At 45.2% G+C, this 18,196-nt stretch overlaps 1 protein-coding gene across 2 annotated transcripts in view; it reads right to left on the bottom strand.

The window, feature by feature from the left end:
- Nucleotides 1-11,522, bottom strand: part of SLC4A8 (solute carrier family 4 member 8) — a 132,733-nt gene extending 121,211 nt beyond the window's left edge. Inside the window, exon 1 of one of the 2 annotated variants that reach the window (XM_060253453.1) lies at nucleotides 11,422-11,522. In XM_060253453.1, coding sequence (XP_060109436.1) covers nucleotides 11,422-11,466 — 45 coding nt within the window. In that variant the 5' untranslated portion in view covers nucleotides 11,467-11,522. Of the gene's footprint in view, nucleotides 1-826; nucleotides 927-11,421 lie in introns of those variants that run through there. The other variant, XM_060253454.1, reaches the window with a different exon arrangement.
- Between the last annotated feature and the right edge of the window lie 6,674 nt (nucleotides 11,523-18,196).

Here is an 18,196-nt window from a genome sequence, read left to right as displayed (position 1 = left end):
GTCAGCAGAGGTCCCCATGACATCCAGGTGCACACATGCACTCACACACACACACATAAAAAATATAAAAACACGCCCCCTCCAAAAAAAAATCCCAAAACACAGGGAGAAAGTAAGCAACACTAGAATAAAGAATTATATCCACAATTAAACACTAAAGCCAGAAAAAAATCTTAAAAACTAAAGGGACTGGATTAAAATATATCTGAGGAAGGAATTCTACAGGCAGGAACTACTACCAAAAAAGGGATTGCTTCCATTTAATCTCTTAAGTGAGAAGCAGCAGAGAACAGCTTGCTATTAACTAACTCAAGTTGCCAACAGGGCTGGAGGAAAAAAATGTCCTGACCATTTAATAGAGGTCTGTTTTACCACCATGCTACAAAAAGCTTCAGCTGCCCATTTCTACCCATTAAGCCTCTATTAAAGAGACAGGCTGGCTGGCATCCCTACACAGCAACAAGCTCATTTGGTATACTGCCTATTCATTATTATAGACAACAAGCCTATAATATCAGTCTATGAGGAAGTAAGTGCCATTTCAGTCAATGGGCCCTAATCCCAAGAAAGTGTCTCTGAGGCCTGCAGCCATAATATTCCATAGCAATTTCAGTACAGAACCAGAAATGACAACTGGTTTATGGTGAGTTCTCACCTGGATCTCATAGGCCTGTTTCAGGAACCCAAGATCCAGATTTGCATCTCACCTTACCAACATTTTATTGAAACATTTATAGGCCACCATCCCAAACCACAGCTACTGATGGCAGCTTACAAAGAATCCAGGATAGAGCCCAGCATGCCTCTTACTCAAAAACAGTCTTACCAGAACTACAAAAGTCTTCATCAAAGTTACAGAAGTCTGGATGAGAAGAACCACTTAGTAGGGCTTTTTTTGTAGCAGGAAATCCTTTGCATATTAGGCCACACACCCCTGATGTAGCCAATCTTTCAAGAACTTACAGTAGGCCCTGTAATAAGAGCCCTGTAAGCTCCAGGAGGATTGGCTACATCAGGGGGTTTGGCATAATATGCAAAGAAGATCCTGCTACAAACAAACAAAAAAGCTCTGCAGTTAGGTAAACTCAGAGAGACAGTAAATGTTGTTGGAGAAGAGCATTCTTTAATGATTCATTAACCTGAAATTCTAACGGTGAAATGCAAAACAAAGTTGTATTTTCTAAGGCTACGGAATCAGTGGGCTTCTTAGGGTGACTTGCTTAGGAATGCACTGTAAGTGAAATACAGGATCCAACTAGGGTTGACAATCCCCAGGTGGGGGCAGGGGATCCCCCGGTTTGGAGGCCCTCCCCCCACTTCAGGGTCATCAGAAAGCGGGGGGGGGGGGGGGAATGTCTGCTGGGAACTCTATTATTCCCTATGGAGACTTATTCCCATAGGAAATAATGGAGAATTGATCTGCAAGTATCTGGGGCTCAGGGGAGCTGTTTTTTTAGGTAGAGTCACCAAATTTTCAGTATAGCATCCAGAGCCTCTCCCCAAAATACCCACCATGTTTCAAAAGGATTGGACCAGGGGGCTCAATTCTATGAGCCCCAAAAGAAGATGCCCCTATTCTTCATTATTTCCTATGGAAGGAAGGCATTTAAAAAGGTGTGCGGTCCCTTTAAATGTGATGGCAAGAACTCGCTTTGGAGTTCAATTATGCTTCTCACAGCCCTGCTCCTAGCTCCACCCCCAATGTCTCCTGGCTCTACCCCCAAAGTCCCCAGATATTTCTTGAATTGGACCTGGCAACCCTCGATCCAACAGCCCCCTTTGTTCTTTATCAAAGTGCTTGATGTTCATCCAATTTGAACAGGGAAATTCCTTCCAGAAGGGAAGGCTTCAGATGTATTTACCCTGCCTATACATGAGTCTTCTCTACACAATAACAGGAATATAACATCAGAACAAGCCTTTAGTAAACTACTTGGCTTAATTTAAACATTGCAAATCTAGCTAATTCTTGGTCTCTCCTTCCTTCCACACCCCCTTCCTGTATCCTCAACTTAACTCTAAAGACCTATGACATCCAAACGCTTAATAAAATGACAACACAATCCTAAGAAGTAACTCTCACTGAGTGCAGTAGGACTTACTCCCTAGTAAGTGTGCTTAGAACTGCAGTCAGAGTTTCTTTCCCTATCACTGGAACTCTTAACCCCAAATTAATGCCAGTTTAAAATCCCAGTTAGTTGGAATGAAACAAACGTATATTCACCAAGGTCGCTGCATTCAGACATCATGATTAACTGAAGACAGCCGAGGACTTAAACCTTCAGTTTCAGCACAGCATGCAAAGGGAAGAGGGAATGAACACACAAAACTGGCAACTTACAAGAGAGCCAGTTTTGTGTAGTGGTTAAGTATACGGAGTCTTATCTGATTTAATTTGATTCCCCACTGATTTAATTTGATTCCCCACTTGCAGCTGCTGAAATGGTCTTGGGTCAGCCATAACTCTCCTAGGAGTTGTCCTTGAAAGGACAGCTGCTGTAAGAGCTCTCTCAGCCCCACCTACCTCACAAGGTGTCTGTTGTGGGGGGGGGGAGAGTTTGACTGCTCTGAGACTCTGAGATTTAGAGTATAGGGTAGGATATAAATCCAGTATCATCATCCTCTTCTTCTTCATGCATCACAAACAAACCACTTTTTTAAGACCTCCTTTGGTGAAGGTAGATTGTGTGAGAAAACATACTGAGAGACAGGAGGGGGGTGATGAAAAAAAGTGACAGAAATAAATGAAGTCAAAGGAGAGGAGGGAAGAGAAAGAATGTTCCTAGCAGTGAGACCATAGAAGTCCTGCATGCGGATAAGCTTGAGGAGGAAGAGTTGTTCTAGAGCAGGGGTGGCCAAACTGTGGCTTGGGAGCAACATGTGGCTCTTCCACATATATTGTGTGGCTCTCTAAGCCCCCACCACCCCATCAGCCAGCTTGGAAAAGCATGTGTCTCTTTAAATAACTTCTCCAAGCCAGCCAGCAGCTTGGAGAATGCATTTAAAGTTGCTTTCTTTCCACCTATTCCTCCCTCCCATCAATTTGTTTACCTGCCTTCCTTCCTTACAGCTCTCAAACATCTGATGTTCATGTCCTGGGGCTCTCAAACATCTGACATTTATTCTATGTAGCTCTTACTTTAAGCAAATTTAACCACCCTGTTCTAGAGTACTAAGGCAGAATGGAAAGTTGCCTGAAAGAAAGGGATCTCCCAGAATTGGCAGGAGGGGTCTTTTCCATTATACTTCTAGAAGACTTGCTCCTAAATATACACTAGTTACAGTGCACAGTTATATTGTGTTTAACTGCTGCCTCAAGGTGACTTACAAGAAAATCCTAATGTAAAACCAGCAATTTAAATAACATGAAATCAAAACTGAAACAATAAAAACAACCAATGAGTAATGCCTGCACAGATTCAAAAACACTCAATCACAGATGAAACTCAGCAGATGAAGGGGACTGGTAGGCCTCTCTTGGAAGGGATAAGATGGCTGTTAGCAGAAGATACCACAATGTCTTTTGCAGAGGACCTGCATCCCACGTTCCAAATATTCCTACCAAATGTTGAAAATGTCATTTGAGTACGCCAAGGCAAAGTAGGAAAGTGAACAGTAAATGAAGTCATAAGGACTGTTGACCATATTTTCACATTCTCATGCTATTACTCAATCCACTTTCTGCAGTTTATAGGAGCACAGTGACTGCAGGCTGACTTATCTGTTGGGTGGGTGCCAATGCAATCCCTCAGTGACTTCACTACATAATAAACTCAGCACTGGTCCACTTCAACTCCCAATTTAAGGCCAAATCTAAAATGAGGCATCCATTAATGTGTCCATCTGTCTCTGTGTAAAACCAGGAGACAGAAAGGGTGGTTACAGAAGAAGAAACACATTGGAGAGGGGAGCTAAACTACCTTACCCTCCTGTCTTTCCTTACTATGGTGCATTGTCTAATTTTTTTTTCTCCCAGCTAACCTGAAAAGCTTGGTCCAAGATTTATTTCTGTATTCACCTTTAAATCACAGTGCAACATCTAAAATTTCACATTCTTTCACAAATTTGTCTGAACAAGAAGATCTTGCAACATCAGCAAAATACCAGCAGGACCTGTCCAAGGCAAATGTCAGAAATGACCTGATTCCAGAAGGCAAGAGACTTGACTAAAAAGCCCTTCCACCTGGGCTCCAAATCTCAAGAGAGAGCCTAGTGTTCTCCTAGAATCACAACTGAACTCCAGACAACAGAGATCATCTCCCTGGAGGAAAAGGCAGTTTCAAAAGGCAAATTCTATGGGATATTACAGAGATCACATGTCTGCTGTGCTCCCTCCCTTCTCCAAGCTCTGCCCTCCCCTGGCCCTGCACCCATATCTCCAAGATGTTCTGAAGCAGGAGCGGCAGCTCTAGTTCCAGGCAGCCTAGTAGGTTTGCCCACAATCCCTGGGAATGTTTCAGGGTGGAGCTTGGGGAGGGGGAACATTATGAATGCTGTGACATCACTTCTGGTTTTGCTGCTGGAAGTAGCTGGCAACTTGTGGGAGTCGGGGGTGGGAGGAGCAGAAACATGGGAAGTACCTTGGCACGACGGCATTACATCTCTTCTGGGGAAAATCTGGACATCATGACACTCTAGGAACTGCCAGAAACATTAGAGGTGCCAGTGATTCCTAGAGTGATATAACGTCACTTCCAAGTTTCCCCCAGAAATGACATCAAAGCATCATGTTGATAGCAATTAAAAAAAAATCTCCCACGAGCTGCTACAACAGTGGCCAGCAACCAGTGCTGGGGGCAGGTGTTTTTCCATCCCTAGCAGGTAAAAGGTAAGCCTAGCTGGAAGTGATATCATAGTGTTCATGGCACTCTAGGAATTCCCCTATTCTCTATGGTAAATACTTGGGAATTTCCTAGAGCATTGCCAATGGTGTGACATCACTTTTGGGCACTCAGTCAGAAATAATACTCATGCTTTCATCCCCCACTCCATTTTTTCCTCCCACTGCTCCATCAAGCAAGCATGGGAACAGGTAAGCCTACAGTCTAGCCTCCTAAAAAGTACTCATCAAGGCCACACAGCCAGCTGTTACTGTAGGCAAAAATTAATGTTGCATCCCCTTTGCACCACTGTGTATTGTTGTGTAGCAGAAGAAGCAAGTGGAAGTTGTGTTCCCTCATCAACAGTATTCTTAATTGTAGTGTTTGTTCACTAAGCAAACAAGCAGTAGAAGGGGCTGTAGTTAGAAAAATGGTAGGAGCATAAGAAACACTACTCCCCCATGTGCCATACATGCTGTCTAAAGGGACAAAGTCAACATAGACACAACAATGTTCACCCACTATAGATTTTCTGATTAGCCCAGCACCTCTTCAGTTCTAACTCTGTTCCTGTGACCTTGACACCAATCTAACACAAAGAAACTAACAGTGCAGTCCTAAGCAAAGTAACACCATTCTAAGCCCACTGACCTCAATTGGATCAGAAAGATGTTTAGGATTACACTGTTGGTTTAAAAAAGGTAAAAGTAGTCCCCTGTGCAAGCCCCAGTAGTTTCCGACTCTGGTGTGATGTCGCATCATGTTTTCACAGCACTTTTTACAGGGTGGTTTGCCATTGCCTTCCCCAGTCATCTACACTTTCCCCCCAGCAAGCTTGGTATTCATTTTACTGACCTCAGAAGGATGGAAGGCTGAGTCAACCTTGGGCCAGCTACCTGAACCCAGTTTCCACCAGGATCGAACTCAGGTCATGAGCAGAGAGCTTTGACTGCAGTACTGCAGCTTTACCACTCTGTGCTACGGGGCTCCTGCTCGGTTGCAGGAGTTTTTTTGGCATAGAGGCAAAGTCTTGGGAGGTAATTCCCCTGCTAATTTGTTCATCTCAGGCTCACAGGAGCAATAGCAGAAGGGGATGGGGGGAATTGCAATCCAATAAGTGATTCATACGTCATTGTGGTCAGGGTCATTTTACCAGCTGCTTAATGTTTATGTGTGAATCTGTACTACTGTTCTAAATCTAACAGGTATCTTTCCTATGCCATGGTCTTGATTTTTAAAAAGTTACTGCTTTCACCATAGCTTGCTACTTATTTGGCTTCTTCTCACTAGTCTGCCATAACCTCTGCAAAGAACACCCAATTTTAATAGTAAGTTTTGTAAGACAGTTCCAATCTCATGGCTCATTTTGATTTTTTTTTTTAAAGTTCACTCAATAAGCTGATGTCTTCTCAACATCTGGCCAGACAGAACACAACAGAAGCTCACTGGTGGCTCAGTGCTTTTTTGGAAATCCAGCCTTTAAATGAAGGAGGGGAATTCATCCTGGCTTTGAGTCCTTGCCAAAAGCTTAAAAGCCCAGTTGGCTCAGAACTCCTCGAAAAACCTGGAATTCATGCAGCTATCGCTGAAAGCAAGGAATAGATTCTCAGCTTGCTAAAGCAGAAGCAAGAAGGCTCAAGGCAGAACAAAATACTGCTAAGAGCATTTCAAAATAAATTTTAATGTTAGAAGGAGATAGTGCTTAATTTTAAAAAAGAGAAGTAAACACAGGATGGTCCTAAAAGGAAGTTTGTCGGGGTTGGCTACATTTGCTTAGCAGTCAGGAGAAAGCACTCGGCATGCTTAGAGGTATTCTTCTTACTTATACAGAATTAGCCACACATTTTTTGTTCTTGAAAGGATGGTCACAAATGAAAAGGAACACTGCTAAGTGGACATGATTAAAGCAGAAAGTGGGGAGATACGAGACCACCAGTTCCTACAAGAGTTTTTTCTGCATTTATCCTAATAGATAGGGTTATGGGGAGAACTCTGTAAAGGGAATTCTGATGTAAAAAAGACTGAGGCTCACAGTGCTCCCTGAGCTTCTGTAGCTCCTTCTCAAAAACAAACTGTGAAGTAAAAAGACCCCTCCTCTTTGAGAAGGTGATGTGTGAGGTTGTGGACACCTTCGAGGGGCATTTGTGGATAATTGTGCACATGGTGGGGGAGGGGGGTAAAATACTAGCTAGGGTAATGTGTGTGTGCGCTCACTTGACACCCTACTTTTCTTCCCAATGGAGACCCAAAGAGGCTTACAATGTTCTCCCCTCCTCCATCATTGTGAGGTAAATTAGGCTGAGAAAGTGTGACTGGCCCAAGGTGACTCAGCAAGCTTCCATGGTAGAGTGGGAATCTGAACCTGGATCTCCCAGACCTACTCTAGTCATATCGCCATGTTGGCACTCTATTAGCAACAGAGCAATAGCATAATTTCGTAATCTTCTTCAAATCATAGTGAGAAAGGCAAGCGGTAAATGGCGCTAGCTATTGTTGCTGTTATTGTTGTGGCAGCTGCTTTGTTGTTGTTAATATACATAAATAAATAAATAAATAATCCCTTCTCTAACTGCAACCGAAAGAACTTTCCTTACTTTATTTTATCAAGCATTGTTGTCTTCTGCTGAAACCTGGAAGGTTTAAGTGGTTTTGACATTCATGTGACCTTTAACAGGTCATTTTGCCACCCACTTCCATTTATTCCCATGCCCTTTCTTAAATTTATCCTGGACAATTAATTCCACCTTCCTGATGGTGTAGGGGCTGGTACAACACAGCCCTGAGGCTCTCTCATAGAGCTTTTAGTAACAAGTCTCCTGAGTCTTTATTACTGAAGTGACTCAGTATTGCCTCCTCTTCCTTCTAAAGGAAAGCATAAGAAATCAGACCAATAAACTGAAGCGCTCATGGAAAGTCACATCCACAAACAGCTACAAAACCCAGAACAGCAGTAAACAACAGGCAAGAACTGTCTGGGGAATGGATAATTTGATGGGAGCGGCTTAGGCACGCCCACTTTTTGGAAGCATCTGATAATCCTGCCCATCTTTCAGCCTCACTTCCCCCGTCTCTAAAATTACAGGGATCAGCTTCATAGATTGACCGTGCAGATGAACAAGATAAGAATGCTAAAGCACATGATGCAATGATTCAATATAGTAAATGCTCAATAACAGTAAACATGTTACATAATCCTAGCCATAACACCTTTGATAGCATCCCAGTGGTGAATATAGGGTGCTCCACTCCTAAAAACCAATTTCAGAGGTGGTGATTCTAATGCATTTGAACCCCCTTCCCTTCTTAAGTTATTTGTGCCACATATGAATATTGCATATACGCAGAGGGAAAGTACGAGAAAATGCCATATCTGTGTAAACATTTTATTTATTCATATATCCTCACAACAACCCTGCAAGGTAGGACAAGCTGAGAGAAATCAACTGGCAGAAAGGATCAGACCTCAGATCCCAGTCTAACACTGTAACCACTGCATCCAACTGCCTGTTAAAAATGATTTTTTTAATTGAAGAATTTTCACCCCCTTGTAGGATAGCAGCCAAAATCAAAAGTCAAACATGCATTTTCTGCACCTCAATGGTCACTTAGGAATTTTCCGCTACTTCTGTTAATGTGCATTACTAGTGTTCACAGACTATATTTTTATTCATTTATATAATTTCACTTACAATTCTACATTCTCCCCAATGGGGACCCAAAGTGGCTTACATCATTCTCTCCTCCGTGTTACCTTCACAACAACCCTGTGAGGAAGTTAGACTGGGAGTTTGTGACTGGTCCAAGGTCACCCAGCAAGCTTCCATGGCTGCACAGGGATTCAAATCTGACTCTCTCACTTCTTATTGTCACTGATCATTACACCACATTGGCTGTCTTTTCTTAGGTTTAGTTAGTGCAACAGAAGTCACTCCTTACAGTCCCCTGTTCAAGATGCTGCCTCATACTGTTGGGTCTTGAATGTACCACTGGACTTTTGTTTTATTTTGTATTAACCACACTGCCCTGCAAGTGAACGCTGGTGCTGAGTATCCTTCCAGACTGCCCTACCACTATTTTCTTCAGATCAGAACAAAGTCTTGACATTGTTTAAAATAAAACAAATGATATTGTGCATATCATCCCTGGTGCCCTCCTGAAGTTACCTCCCCCCCTATTACCACTTCTCCCTTTGGATACATGTCATAGAAAAGAGTGGATGGTTGATGTTTTCCCAGCATTCATAAAACTGGCATGGCTTCTCCAAACCTTTTCAGCAGATCTGGAGAGCAGAGAAACACAGAAGAGAAGGAAATCTCCCCTTTGTGAAACAGTCAGTGCTCCCTCTCTTCCCCTGTCCCCTAATATAGTTCTGTACAGAGAGGACAGGTTATAATGTGAATCCATTTCCATATATACACCATGGGGGGTGGGGGGCAGGCGGAATAGCAAGCCAAAGACTAAGATGTGCTTCATATAAAATACAGGCCACAGAGGACATGAGGGGATGGCAGCATGGTGGAAATGTGATATATGTGATATATTGGTGATATATATGATATATTGGTTCAAATCCCCACTCAGACCAGTTCAAATCCCCACTCTGTCATGAAAGCTTGCTGAGTGACCTCAGGCCAGACAGAGAATGTGTTCACACTGGACATCTGGTGGGGCAGTATCCCACATTTGATGTGAGCTGTGGCAATCATACAGCTCCCACCCTGCTGCCAGGAGAGGCATGGACCACACACATGCAAGGGGAATGTTCAGACTGCTCCTGCACATGCAGGGCGCTTGCATCGCACACCCCGGTCGTTCAGACAGACAGCAAACGCACCCTACCTGCGTTTTACAGATTGAATTTAATCCGGTCCCAGTCCATCCTAAAATGAAGTAAGTACGAGACTCAGGGGGCAGATGTGCATGTGTGACCGTGCACATTAAATCCGAAGGGGAGGCGTGGCTAGGTTGGGCCAAATCTCCTGTGTGATCGCACCCAGAGACTCTCAGCCTAACCTACTGGCTGGGGTGAGGATAAAAAAGAGAAAGGAAGAATGATGTAAGCTACTTTGGGGTCCCTACTGGGAAGAAAAGGAGGGTATATATGAAGGGAATAAAACTATCCCGTTCTGCATGGTCCATCTGTCAATTTGAAATTAGATATAAGGACCTTAAAACCACGTTTCTGTCTCATACATGCATCCCAACAGCAGAGGAGAAATTCAAAATTAAGCATCACCTATGAAATCTATGACCTGGGATGCCTCTAGAGGACAACTCTTCTCCAGCATATACTCTGTAGGTAAATAAAGCACTCTGTTTTTCTTTCCACAACAGTTCCCGCCCCCCATCAGCAATATAGAAATAATAATACTGGACTGCCTAACAGAACCATTGGGAGTATGTGAAATGCTTTGAACATCTGGAACATGCAGAATTAACACTATTATAATAAACTGCAGATCTGTAGATCAGAAAGGAAACAAGAAAAATATATACCACAGAACTGATCCAAATAGTGGGTTAAAAAAGCAGTGCCGACTTTTATTTCTAGCACTGAACACAAGCACTCAAATTCCTCTGGGGTTTTCTCCATGTCATAGTGGACACAATGATCTTGTGTTGCAGAATCTCACCTACAGGTCTGTTTTCCAGACAAACAAAACTGTACAAAGACCTTTATTTGGTAAAGCCACTTGTGCGGTGGCACAGGTGGGGGAAAATATCCTAACAGGTAAGTTCTTGTGCCTGGGCTGCAGACTGCAAGAGGCTGGCCCCTCTCTCCCTTGTAAAGCATCATCTGCAATGGTTCCGTCAACACAATACAGTTCTGGGTTACAAAAGGGGGGAGTCTATTTTCCAGATTTAAATTAAACGCTGCATCTGTTCACTTCAAAATATTCTGCAGGGGGCAATGAAAGTACATCAGCCCTAGAATATGAGGCTGCTTCACTGAACATGGCTGGAAACCGCCTTGGTCACGCACTGATCCTAAACCTTGCAAGGGGAAAAAGAAACAGCAGCTAGAACAAGATCGAAAGGTGGAATCTCCAGTCTTGGGCATTACGGATCCCAGACTGCAGGATGATGTGAATCTCGAAGACCCGCAGAAAGGGACGCTCACTCGTTAACCTGGCCCTGCCGGTCCCATCTAAAACAAGCCTCGTCTGAACTATGCGGGATGCGCCCAGGAAAATAACTGGCTCCTTTCCCCTGAGGGCGACTACAGCGAGATCAGCGGGTAAGATGCCCGTTTCTGCCATGGGTAGGTGTTGTGTGCTCCTCCGCAGACACCCACCCAATCGATGCGCCTCCATCCATCCCCAAAGGATGCCGCGCATCCTTCTCTGCAGGCACAAGGCAGCCCCCTTGCTCTTCTCGCTGGGCGCCTGGCGAATGGCTGTGCCGCATTGAGCCGCCGTCTTCCTTCCCCGAGCAGCAGCAGCAGCAGCAGCATCCCGAGCCTCGCCCCCGCCCGGGGCTCAGCCCACGTGAAGGTGACATTGCGGCGGCGGCACCCTCTCCGCCCAGCCGCCCCTGGCCACGAGCCCCGCGTCCCCGCAACGCGCCAGCCCGCCTTCACCGGGACCTGCCCGGCTTTTACCTGGTAGCTGAGGAGGCAGTCGGGCTCGTCGCTGCCCGCAGGCATGGCTGGCGGCCGGCGAGCAGGTGCCTCAGCTCGGCCCGCTGGTTCTCACGGCTCGCCTCCCTTCGCAGCCACCCGACCCGCGGCTCCCCTTTTGGCTTCTCCAACCCGCCCTGGTCGCCGGCGCCTGCAGCCCGCCGCGTGCCAAGCTGTCTCCTCCCGCCCGGCCCAGCAGCCAATCCCTGCCCCGAGATTCAGCCACTGGAGGGGCTGGGGGGGGGTGGAAACAGCCGCCAAGAGATAAGGGGAGGAATGGGTGGCAAGGAGGAGAGGGGGAGCGGGCAGGAAAAGGAGTGAGGGGCGCGCGGGGGATTGGTCTAACGGGAAAGGAGGAGGAGCTCAAGGGGTGGGCTGGAGGGCACAAGGAAGAGGGAAGGAAGGGATGGGGGAGTGGCAGGAGACAGGTGCTGGGAGGGGAGAGAAGAGAAGAGAAGGCGGGAACTGGTGGGAGGGGGAGAGGCTGAGCTGTGAGGGATGGCAAAAGTTAAAGGTGAGGTGGCTGTGAGGAGCCAGACTGCGCTGACCTGCTCCTGTGCTTCCCAGTGCCTGAGTTCATTCTAGGGAGGAGACCTGAGCAGACTTCAGGTGTCTTATTGTGCCTGCTTCTACTCTTGCTTCTGTTTTGGTCTGGGAATCAGAAGACATTGTCTAGGGGGGGGGGGGGGGGGTAGGAATCCAAATGAATATTTAAGGTGAGAGAGAAGGAGTCAGTCTGCTGTGTGAAACAATGGGGGGGGGCAAGTGCCCAATTTTAAGATTTGGAGCATCTTCCAGTAGGGTGGAGGGGAGATAACAGGGGAGAGAATACTATATAACCGGGTTTGATTCCCCACTCCTCCACTTGCACCTGCTGGAATGACCTTGGGTCAGCCATAGCTCTGGCAGAGGTTGTCCTTGAAAGGGCAGCTGCTGTGAAAGTCCTCTCAGCCTCACCCACCTCACAGGGTGTCTGTTGTGGGGTGGGAGATAAAGGAGATTATGAGCCACTCTGAGATTTGGAGTGGAGGGCAGGATATACAGTAAATCCAATAACTTCTTCTATAGATGGTCTGTTTTAAATGCCACAGAGGGGGACACACCTTCTCTGATCCCTAATGCAGGATCCAGCCCCAAAGCGGAGCACAAACTGCCATTCAAATGAACCTTGTGGTGCATTTTGCTTCCTGTCGGCGAGATGAGGATGGGCGCTGCTTGGATTTCCCACTTCAGTCGACAGAAGGCACGGTTGGCTGACAAAACAGGTAGTTTGTGCAAAACTGAAAGAGTATATTTTAGATTCCCCAGCACCAGTCTTGGCTTTTAGGCAACAGATATTTTAAGACACTATGCAAAATTTTCACATGTTCTAGCATCGCATTTTTAGGCCCATATGTCTCCAAAAAGGAAGAAGCAGAGATAATTGAGACAAAAAATAATTTAGTGGGCACACAGATTGAGAGAGGGGACCCCTACTTCATGTACTGAAAAGAATTTAGTTTCAGGGGGTAGCCGTGTTGGTCTGCAGTAGAACAAGTAGATTTGACTTCAGTAGTACCTTAGAAACCAGGAAGGTTTTACTTTCAGCAATGCTCTGACAAAGGGAGGTTTGACTCTCAAAAGCTTTTACCCAAAAAAATCGCACTGCTCTCTAGAGTGCCACTGGACTCAAATATACATAAAAGAATATATTTTAAAATGCTATTAGATTTGAGTATGTTACGCCAAAGGTGACTGGTTGCTTACACAAAGGAAATAGGCATGTCAAAGACCTAACACATTTTTATTCTGGCATAAACTGTAATGGAATAGAGCCCACTTCATCACTATGCAGCTTCCTCACTATAGCATCCTCGCTATGCAGACACATATGATAAGACAGAAAATTAGTGGCACTTTAAAAGACTAACAAAATTTATGCCAGCATAAACTTTTATGATTCAGTCCTCAGGTGCTGGCATCTTTTGTTAATCTTTCAGGTGCCACTAGACTTCTGTATTTTGCTGCAACAGGCTAACAGCTACCCTTAGGAATTTGTGTGTGAGAGGGAGGGGATATACAAAAAAACTGTAAACAGCTGAATCACCATATTACTGGTCAGGTTTTTTTTTTCATTTTGGTAGTGGAAAGTGCCATGTCCCAGCTGACTTACAGCAACTGAATAGGGTTTTCAAGGCCAGGGATGAACAGAGGTGATTTGCCATTGCCTGCATCTGTGTACCAACCATGGATTTCCTTGGTGATCTCCCATTCAAGTACTAACCAGGACCAACCTTGCTTAGCTTCCAAGATCATATGACATCAGGCTAGCCTGGGCCATCCAGAGCCAGCACGACCCATTAGGTCAGGTAGGCGGCAGCCTAGGATGCCACCTAGCCATGGGGGGAGCGGTGGGTGTCCTGCCACCCCCAGTGCCCCTTCCCCACTGCTGCTGCACTCACCCTTACCGCTGCCCACCTCTCTGCCACCCTCCTCCACCTCACCATCCAGGCTGGCAGCAGTGGGAAAGGGGCTGGGGAGGGGGCAAGCATGGCAACAGGTGCACCATGGCTAGGGAGGACTGGCTCCAAGTGCCTCCGAGTGTACACACCTCCCTGCCACCGCTCAGCATTCCCGGGTCTGTGCTTCCACGGAAGGCACTCAAAGCCAGCCCTCCCTTGCCTTGGCACACCCACTGCCTCTGTGCTCGCCCTCATCACTGCCTGGGAATGCGGCAGAGAAGGGGCTGAGCATGGGCAGTGGGTGCACCGCAGCAAGGCAGGGCTGGCTCTGAGCATCTCTGAGCGCATACACTGCCCCATTGCCCCTGCTCAGCCCTCCCAGGTCTGGGTGCAAAGGCTGAGTGGGGGTAGTGGGGCAGCATGTGCATTCAGAGGCATTCAAAGTCAGCCCTCTTTTGTCGCCTTGGGCGCCAAAAAACGCTCCGCCAGCTCTGCGGCCATCCAAGTAAGAGCAACTTCATTTTATACATATAGAACAGCACAACCTTACTTAGAACTGCAGTCTTAACACTGTGGGCGTTTTCGCACTGACCTTCAAGTGGCGCGACCACCCTCTTCACACCGGAGGATCTGCGCGGATTTCGCACAAGAAGTGCCGGCGCACCCAAAAGAGCCGGCGACTTCCGTCGCAAAAGCCGCTCAAACGGAAACCGCCAAGAAGCAGGAAAACGTTTGAGCGGCTTTTGCGACGGAAGTCGCCGGCTCTTTTGGGTGCGCCGGCACTTCTTGTGCGAAATCCGCACAGATCCTCCGGTGTGAAGAGGGTGGTTGCGCCACTTGAAGGTCAGTGCGAAAACGCCCAGTGACTCCTCTAGAGCTGATTATACAGTGATCTTTGGGGGCTGTCTCCAAACGATGGGAAGGGGAGACAGGCTGAATGCTCTGTAGAAGCCCACAACCAGGGCTTTTTTTTTTAACAGGAATGCAATTCCAGCTGGTTTGGTGTTGGGATATGGTCTAATATGCAAATGAGTTCCTGCTGGGCTTTTTCTACAGAAAAGCCCCGTGTGAAACAATGGTGATGTCCGGGGGGGTGGCCTAATATGTAAATGAGTTCCTGTTAGTCTATTTCTACAAAAAAATACCCTGCCTACAACCAACTACAGGAACACAAATATACACAAATCCCCAAACAGATCTTTCATAATATTTACACACTTCTCTTTAGAAACAGATTGCCCTTCAGAGTGAACTGGGATGGGCTGAGCAGCTGAATAATGGTCATTGTTGAATATTAGGGGCTTTGCCATCAGTCAAAAGGACACACAAATAAATCTCCAAAATACATTGGCATTCTTCAGGGGTTAAAGCCACCCACCCACACCAACCTCTCTGAAGAAATAGATCAGCTTTCAGAACGGCTCTGGAATGAATGGGAGGACAGAACAATAATAAATATAATAAGCATGAACAACATTGCATTTCATCCAGAAATGGGTTTTTGAATATGCTTTAAACATGTTTGGTGGTGTATTGTCGTATGTTGTAAACATCTGGGGTGGACTGCATTACAACTTCAAACATATGACTAAATAAAATCCTTTTTATGTCATGCCTGGATCTTTTACCTCTTCCTAGGCACAAGTTGGCAGATTCCAGCCAGCCCCTACTGCTCCAGGACCTATGCAAAATAAAGCTTCAGTTCCAGAACCCAAATTTGCTTTTCATAGCTCGCTCTTTCACCCATCCAGAGACAGATCATACTGAGTCACGACTTAGGAAGCTTTCACCATATACGGCAAGGGTGGTCAGCTGTGGCACAGAAGCCACATGTGGCTCTTTCACATATACTATCTGGCTCCCAAAGGCCCCACCACTCATTGGCTGGCTTGGAGAAGGTACTTAGAGAAGGTATTCTTATCTTGAAGAACCAGGTTTGATTCCCCACTCCTCCACTTGCACCTGTTGGAATGGCCTTGGGTCAGCCATAGCTCTAGTAGGAGTTGTCCTTGAAAGGGCAGCTGCTGTAAGAGCTCTCTCAGCCCCACCCACAGGGTGTCATGGGAGGGAAGATAAAGGAGATTGTGACCACTCTGAGATTCTGAGTATAGGGCAGGATATAAATCCAATATCAATATTTCTCTTTAAATCACTTCTCCAAGCCAAGCCAGCTGGTGGCTTGGAAAATGTATTTAAAGTTACTTTCTTACCACTTCTGCTTCCCCTTCCCCACTTCTTTGCCTTCCTTCCTTGCTTGCAGCTCTCAGACATCTGATGTTCATGTTTTGCTGCTCCCAAACATTTGATGTTTATTCTATGTGGCTCTTTGTTAAGCAAGTTTGGCTACCCCTGATATATAGGAAGAAATTCAGGCTACTATAAGAAAAAAAAATACATACAGCATCACAAGAATAACATGATTGTATGAATCAAACCTTCATTGTTTATCAAAGTGCAACAAATCCCCTGAAATATTGTTCGCTCCCTTTTTTGTTGTTTTTTGTTTCATGGTTGGATCTAATAGAAACGGCTCTGAGTGAGTGAGTGAGTGTATGTGTGTGTGAGAGAGAGAGAGAGAGAGAAATTTGCTCTCATGACTAAGCCAGTTGATAAGCAGATTTATGTCATGTTATTACTGTACTTCATTAGCCCTGCCATGCATCCATGAAGAGTGTATTTTATCACAAAGGAATTAGTTACAGAAGGCACCATGGGAGATAATCAACATGAAGAAGACTAGGTTGTAAATACATTTGAGTATCAGTATATCTAATTCTCAACCGATCCTCATCTACAGTTACTTAAATCTGGAGACTGGAGCCATGGAAAGGCAAGACAGATCTTTCTACGAACTTGAGGAAAAAACTGGGGCTAGCCCCCCCCCAATAATAGGTAGGTAGGTAGCATTTATGGGGTGGGGCCAAAGGCCATTACAATATATAGGACAGATGGATTCACATTCTAGCTATATCTGAAGAAGTGAGCAGGGACTCATGGAAGCTCATACCTCTATCACAAATTTTGTTAGTCTTTAAGGTGCTACTGGATTCTTACTCTTTTCTACTGCTACAGACAAACACAGCTACCCATCTTTGAGAGCCCTCTCCAGCTCCACCCACCTCACAGGGTGTCTGTTGTGGGGGAGGAAGGTAAAGGAGATTGTGAGCCGCTCTGAGACTCTTTGGAGTGGAGGGCGGGATATAAATCCAATATCTTCTTCTTCTTCTTCATCTACCTGTAAATCTAATCTACTTTATGGGATTGCTGTGAGGATAAAACGGAGGAGAATTATATAAATTCCCCACAATGGGGAGAAAAGTGAGGTATATATGAAGTAAATAAATAAGGACTGAGGGGGCAGATAAGGTTAAGGTGGGTAGGTGGGAAGGAGAAGAAGAAACAGGGAAAGAGAAGAGGATTTGGGGGCTGCCAGGAGGAGAGAAAGAAGAAATAGGATCAGAGGAGGATACAAGATGAAAGGAAGTGACTACTGCAAGTCCTTGTGGATTCCCCAATTGTAAACAAAAATAAAAATGTGCCAGGAAAATTATTGCAGAAATTTATTGCAGAAGGACCACAACCAATGTTTAAAGTTACTTTAATTCTTACCACTACTGTTGATGTTCTAGAAGCAGAGAATGGATGGGATGTACTAGTTCAGCCACTTTATTTCCAGTACTTTATTTCCATTTTATTTCCAGTACTGTCAATGCCAGTTTATTTTCATCCCTGCACATAGGCACGAGGATAGAACCCCAAGCCTCCGCTTGTTATTAGCCATGAATAGGCCTATAAATGTTACCTAATAAATGTTACCTATAAATGTTATCTAATCTACTGTTTAGCCATCTAAACTAGTAGCCATCCCTACATGCCGTGGCAGTAAGTTCATTATGCTTGGTGTGAAGAAGTACTTTTGTTTGTCTATCCAAAAATTACTTCCTTTCAATTTCAATGGGTACCCCCATGATAACTAGGGTTGTGTCTCTTTTTTTTCCTCCCATGTACTATTTTAATAAACATCTGTCATGTCCCACCTTTTTTTTTTCAAACTGAAAAGAAGACCTAAACTGTCTGACCTTTTCTCATAGGAAAGGTGCTCCAGCCCCTTGATCATTTTGATTACCTTTTTTCTCATCTTTCCCACTTTTGCAATAGGCTTTTTGAGACAGGGAAAACAGAACTTATAATATACAGTATTTATAGTCTACCTTTCCCACTGGGACTCAAAGCAATTTACGCAGAATGAGTCAATACTATCAACAGGGTGGGACACTCAGTAAATAATTAAATAGGATTTGGATTGTAAAACCAAC

The sequence above is a fragment of the Heteronotia binoei genome, chromosome 13, assembly GCF_032191835.1.
Source record: "Heteronotia binoei isolate CCM8104 ecotype False Entrance Well chromosome 13, APGP_CSIRO_Hbin_v1, whole genome shotgun sequence".
Classification (NCBI taxonomy): domain Eukaryota; kingdom Metazoa; phylum Chordata; class Lepidosauria; order Squamata; family Gekkonidae; genus Heteronotia; species Heteronotia binoei.
This window is presented reverse-complemented; position numbering and strand designations above follow the sequence as displayed.